We start from the raw sequence: 6,463 nt of genomic DNA on the forward strand, positions 1-6,463 counted from the left end.
AGTTTGTTTTGTAATGTACAGTAAATAAAATGTGCTCTTTGTAGGTTTCAATTAATTTGTTTAATAAAGTTTTGCAGAAACCTGAACACACTTCTGCATCTTGATGTGTTTAAATCCTTCCATCATTGTACACATTCTTTTCACAATTATAGATGTTAAATTAAAAAAAAATACCAGATTAAACCAATACAAAAATGACAATGAACTAGGAAATGCCAACATTTATTTACACTGACTTCTTATCATTTTCAATGTAATAAACAACTTAATTGTAACATTGCTTATAGGCTGGTTACATTCATGTACAAATTATTTCTCCATCTTTAGCCCTTGTTCCTTTTTTTAAAAATCTTGGATCATATCTATGGTATTTAGTGAAACGGTGTGCTAAAAATATTTGGTCTAAAGGCCCACAGCTCTCACAACAATTGTGACAGGCGCTTTTAACTTTCGTAATCAGAGGCCTGCCTACAATTCTCCATTAACAAATGATGCACAGTTCTGATTGCAAAGCAATTCACTTCAATACTTAATAGTATTCAATGGCAGGAAAAATAAACTTCCCTCAGCTAAGGTAATCATGGAGTAATAAATAAGTACTACATGGTGTAACAGTATACAACTTGCTGACAACTTCGCTTGTTTCATGAAAAATTATGCACTCATCTGCTGAACAGATAGCACATAATCACTTTCCTGTAGATAATTCTGATTAGTAGGCAAAAACGCACCAGCCTTTTATTGCAGTCTATTGTGGTACATTTGTTCATTTATTAATGTCTGGTGTGCTGAGCCCATATTTGGCTTTCATCATGTCTAATTCCACTTGCTTCTTTGCTTGGTCCATTTTCTTGAATGCCTGGAAAAAAATTATTCAAAAATATTAGGCCAGTAATATACACTTTTTATATGAAAAGAACGATAAACTACAATTCTGAAAGATGATTTTCTTTTTTCTTGATAAAACCAATAACAACAATAAATAGTTACATAGATTAATATTGGTAGTTTATTAAATCCATCATACTGTACATTCTAAAAAGTACAAAAACAAAAAAACAAAAAAACAAACAAAAAAAACCCACATTTTTCTGGCCATATGTGACTGTAGAACAAGAGTTTAAAACAAAACTACTTAAGCATTCACCAAACAATAAATATACAAACTGAATATTAACATGATGTGGTATTCAATAAACATTTACTGTATCATATCAACAAATCAGTGAAAAACGAAGATAAAATAAATAGAAGTCACACAATTTGTTTTCCTTCTAATTTTCACATTATAAGCATGAGAGATATGTTGACTAATGGGCAGGTAGCACAAGCTTTAAACAATACCCGACAAAACAAAAGTTGTATCCACATCATTGCTGGCAGATCTAGCAAATGAGTAAATGACCTATCCTGAGACTTCCACTTGCTGACTCTAAATAACTATGTAACCTATGACACACAAATCCTTCTTACCCTTGTAGCTTGGTAGTACAACACAATCAAATATCTTCCACAGACATTGAAACCAGAAAGATGGTCACATGCATTTTTAGCATCAAAAATGTCTTCATAAACTACATAAGCAGTCCCCCTTGTGTCAGCTTGGTTACCACTGTTGAAGATAAAAACAAATGTAATGCTTTCCTTATCAATATTTAAGTTGTGCTTGTGCAATACCATATTAAAATGTTAGTATTAAATAATAACCACAAAACGTCTGGTACAATTAGACTAACATATGAATATTTATACTGGGTAAAAATATACAGTTTTTGCAAATGTCAATTACACAAATTTAATGCATTTTTAAGATTGAATATATGCACCATATTTAATAAATCTTAATGTACTGTTTACTTCACACAATCATATTAGTGAAATTTACGATTTTCTATGAATTCAACACCAGCATGATCCTGAATATGTATTTAACAGATTATACTCTCCTCTGTGAATGCCACAAAACGTCTGGTACAATGAGTCTAATGAATATTTATAGCAAGTTACTTAATTTATAAAGCTTCTGTAATGCTTTCTTTTAAATTGTATTTATTATTTTAAGACACCATTGTTTAATAATTATGAACTTAAATATTACATTAAATTTACATAATCAAAAAAGTCAAATTTTAGGTTTTTACAAATTCAACACCATGTAAATGCAGATTGTGTTTACAACAGTTATAAAGTACTTTGATTATTAAACATTTTTGATGTGTTGTAAGAAAGGAGAGCAGGTTAGCACTCCCCTTGACAAGGACGGAAGACACCCTACGGTGTTTAACACATAAATGGTTAAGGCATTGCCGCCTACTTTGCGGCATCTAACCACGTTTTTTTTTTAACTCTTTGCATACAATATTTTTATTTTGCATAAAATTATATCCCCTGTGAATGTTAGTATTCATATGTTAACTACTAAGGTGATTTTGTCACCAACACCACAAAGAGATGACCACTGTATTTTAGGCCCATGACCGAAATTGGCAATATTAGTCATTTATACGGCTTGGGAGTGAAGTTGTTTTGGACATGATAAAACTTCCCTTTCACAACCCTGGGACAGAAGGCAAGCATATTAAACACTGAGCTACAAATCCACTCCTATACAATTTCAACCATTTCAGGAAAAACAAGTCAAAAGCAGACTGCTTCACAAAATTGTAAATATTGCCATAAAGAAATCTAAAATGGGAATTTTTCATTAGATTTTGGCATTGAATATAGTTCTATTTATTTTCCCCTTATTATTGGTGATTTGCTTCACGAGCAGATCACCTCTTGTTATTGTCAGAGATTACCTTCTTCTTTTTATTCTTTCTTTCCCTCCATTATTTGTGCGCACGATATCTCAAAATTGCCAAGAGCTACGTACAGTACATGTGCGCTTGGCCTGGAATAGTCAAAATAAGCTTTTCAATGTGCTCAGACATGGCGTCATCTAAGCGCAATTTCGCTTTTTTACATTACTGATCATATCTTCCTAGCCAATTGTCATTTCTAAATCATATTCAGTGGACATAAACTTCAGGTCAAGGTTGAATGTCATGTACCACTACGCGCACACATTTCTATGCACACAGCACGTACGGAAGCTAGAAATTACGTTTTTTTTACATATTTTGGGTTCCTGACAGTGACATTGTATTCACAAATTTCCATTCTTTTCAGTCATCTTAGGGCCAATAGCAATGCTGTACGCACGCATCAAACATAGAAATCCTTGCGCATGTTTGTGCCAACATACAGTGAAAAGATGCTAAAATTAGGCCTATTTTTAATCAGTTATAGCTCCTCAGGATGAAAGGTGACCCCCAATCTTTATTACATATTCTGAAAGCACATGAGTTTTAGATATGATTTTATAGATTATAATGGATGATCGGACATTGTGACATCATATTGCCATCTGAATTTTTTTAAATCTTGAATTTTATCTGTGACGTCATTTTTGAAAATACGCATTTGAGCATATCTCGCTTATCCTTGATCGATCGTCTCCCAACTTTAAGTACTGTATGTTATAGCTGAGACAATTACCTTTCATAAACGTGACTTTTACATTTTGTTGATGTCATCATGGTCAAAATAAATGTTTTTTCTGACACCCTCATCTTTCTTTCCTTAAATTTTTGATGACCCCCATCACCCTAACCAGTCGTCATTTCTGAATCATATTCAGTGGGCATAAACTTCAGGTCAAGGTTGAGTGTCATGTACCTTAATTTTCTGTGCCCGCATCATAAAACACATGAGTTTTAGATATGATTTTATAGATCACTATGGATGAATTTCATTGTGACGTCATCATATTGCCATGCTAATTAAATAAAAACTTTATTTTTATTTATAACGTCATAATAACTTGAACGTATCTCGCTTATTGTTGATCGATCGTCTCCAACCCTTGAGTATATTATATATTAGCTGAGACAGTTTGCTTTCACAATTATGGCATTCATTTTTCACTTTTGATGATGTCATCACGGTCAAAATTAATGTTTTTCTGACCCCTCCCCCACCTCTTTCTTTCTTCAGTTTTTTCAGAATCCCAAAGAGAGGGCGGCAGACTTGATATTGTCCTGCACTTTCTGAAAATCCTGGCTACGGTAGTTTCCCATAAGGCCAAGTAAAAAAAAATAATTGGTTAGCATCCTTTTGGTATCAAATTTCATGGTAGGGAGGGAGGTTTTTTTTTTTTTTTTCTCGTCGAACATGAAAAACCAGCGTCGGAAGGAAAATTAGCAAAACAAAGAAGAGGAAAACAACAGAGGCCAAAATTTGATACAAGAGATCATGTAATTCATCTATAGCAAGCAGATAAGCTTTGCCTATATGTTGACATATTGAAATCCCTATATATGAAGTTTTAAAACATGCAACATTGTATATGTTTACAGAACTGATGATATCGATAACAGGTTTATAAAGCATTCCATCCTAAGTGGCGAGTGTAATTGCTGTTGGATGTGAAATTAAAAATAAAAATAACAACAGCAAAATAAGAAGATTGAAGTTTGTCATAGTCCTATAATAATTCATTATTGTCCATTCATAAACAGAAACGTAATTTTTGAACTGGCATTTTGTACAATTGATTACTATTTGTGATTGTTTATGTGAATGAGTATGTACATTATAGTGATAATACTCAATTAGTGAATACTGTTAATGAGTTTGACTAGTATCATGTGCTATGTTTATGCTGAGAAACACTCTGACATCTAGTTGGACCAGCTGTTTGGAAACATCACGTCACTGGACCATACTGAGTTTGTTGTTGGAACAACACAACAGTCATCATAGATGCCATGCAGGGGTTTCGCAAGAAAAACATATAGACGGCCTATTTTGTTTTTCCAAAATGGAAGCCAGTGGGCGTGGCAATGAGCCGATGGCGGGCCACGCCCATCGTTAGTAATCCCCACCGATTATTGGTACGAAAACGTACATTCAATCAATAAATGTTGTTTTTATCAAACGTAAATATGATTATCATCGTTATCATCATCCTCCTCCTCATTCTTCATCATTTTCTTCATCATCATCATATTCATCCATCATCATCATCAATGGCATAGCCAGCTATTGGCACAGTTGGGACAGTCTTACACCATTTTTCCAATGGGTCCACAAAAAAATGGTCCACATTTAAAAAAAAAGTCCAAATTATGTAATATAATGCATAAAATGGATCCAGATACCTTATATTTAGTTAAATATGGGTAAAATTTAAGAAAATGGGTCCAGATATTTCATAATTTGCGTCCACTTTGTTTGAATTTACACGTAAAGTGGGTCCGCTCTGATATTGTCCCACACCGTTTGAAAAACCTGGCTGGCATTGATCCTCATCCATCATCGTCACCCTCATCACCATCCTCACCAATCATTGTTAACATCATCACCATCACCTTCATCCTACTAATCATCCTCATCCATCATCATCCTTATTCTCATCATCATCAACCTCCTTATCCTACTTATCATCATCACTCATTCATCATCATAGTCCTCATTATCATCATCATTGTCATTATCATCCTCATCATCATCCTCATTACAATCATCATCTATCATCATCATCCATCATCATTCTTGTCCTCATCATCAACCACATCATCATCATCCTTATTAATCATCATTATCAATCATCATCCTCATCATGAGGATGATAATGAAGAGGATGAGGACGACAAGAATGAAGATGAGGATTAGGAGTAGACGGGATGTTTCTCATCATTCGTCATCATTAACCTCATCAACATCATTCTCATCAATCATCCTCATCATTATCACGATCACCCTCATCAACGACCATTATCATCAATCATAATCATCATCATCCTTATTTTCATCATCATCAAACTCATCATCCTAATCCTTCTTATTATCATCATTATCCTCAACATCCTTATCAGCATCATTTTCTTCCTCATCATCATCCATCATTAATCATCATCTACCTCATCATCTTCCTTCTCCTCATCAGCCGCATCATCCTCCTCATCATCATTCTTATCTTAATCACCATAATCATAATCATCATTACCATCATCCTCATTATCATCATCATCATCATCATTACCATCATCATTTTCATCATTATCCTCTTCATCACCAGTCACTACCATCATCATGAGGATGATGAAGATCAGGACGACGAGAATGAAGATAAGGACAAGGGTGAGGATGAGAGGGATGATTCTCATCATTCATCATCATCATTATCATTCTCATCAATCATTTTCTATCTTTCTCATCACCATCATCACAATCATAAATTATCATAAACAACCATTATCATCAATCATAATCACCATCATCATCTTCTTCCTCACCATCATCCTCATCATATTTCCTCTCCTCGTCATCATCAACGTCCTCCTTATAATGGAGAATATAATGAGGATGGGGATGACAATAAGGAAGATGATGATGATAATAATAATAATGACATCAG

General features: G+C 33.9%; 1 protein-coding gene and 1 non-coding gene across 2 annotated transcripts; one reads left to right on the forward strand and one right to left on the reverse strand.

Annotated features, from left to right (window-relative positions):
- Nucleotides 1-206: 206 nt before the first annotated feature.
- Nucleotides 207-1,612, reverse strand: LOC117119390 (splicing factor 3B subunit 6-like; the record flags this gene model as incomplete). Its single annotated transcript, XM_033264191.1, is given in 2 exon segments — nucleotides 207-859; nucleotides 1,474-1,612. Coding segments are annotated over 2 exon segments (232 nt in total), but the record flags the coding sequence as incomplete, so codon positions are not given.
- A 603-nt stretch (nucleotides 1,613-2,215) lies between these two features.
- LOC117119393 lies at nucleotides 2,216-2,340 on the forward strand. Its single transcript, XR_004447176.1, has one exon. It is a non-coding gene; the product is annotated as a U6atac minor spliceosomal RNA (small nuclear RNA).
- The last annotated feature ends 4,123 nt before the right edge of the window (nucleotides 2,341-6,463 follow it).

Source organism: Anneissia japonica, unplaced genomic scaffold, assembly GCF_011630105.1.
Source record: "Anneissia japonica isolate Jap-2015-1 unplaced genomic scaffold, ASM1163010v1 scaffold288267_len60626_cov154, whole genome shotgun sequence".
NCBI lineage: Eukaryota > Metazoa > Echinodermata > Crinoidea > Comatulida > Comatulidae > Anneissia > Anneissia japonica.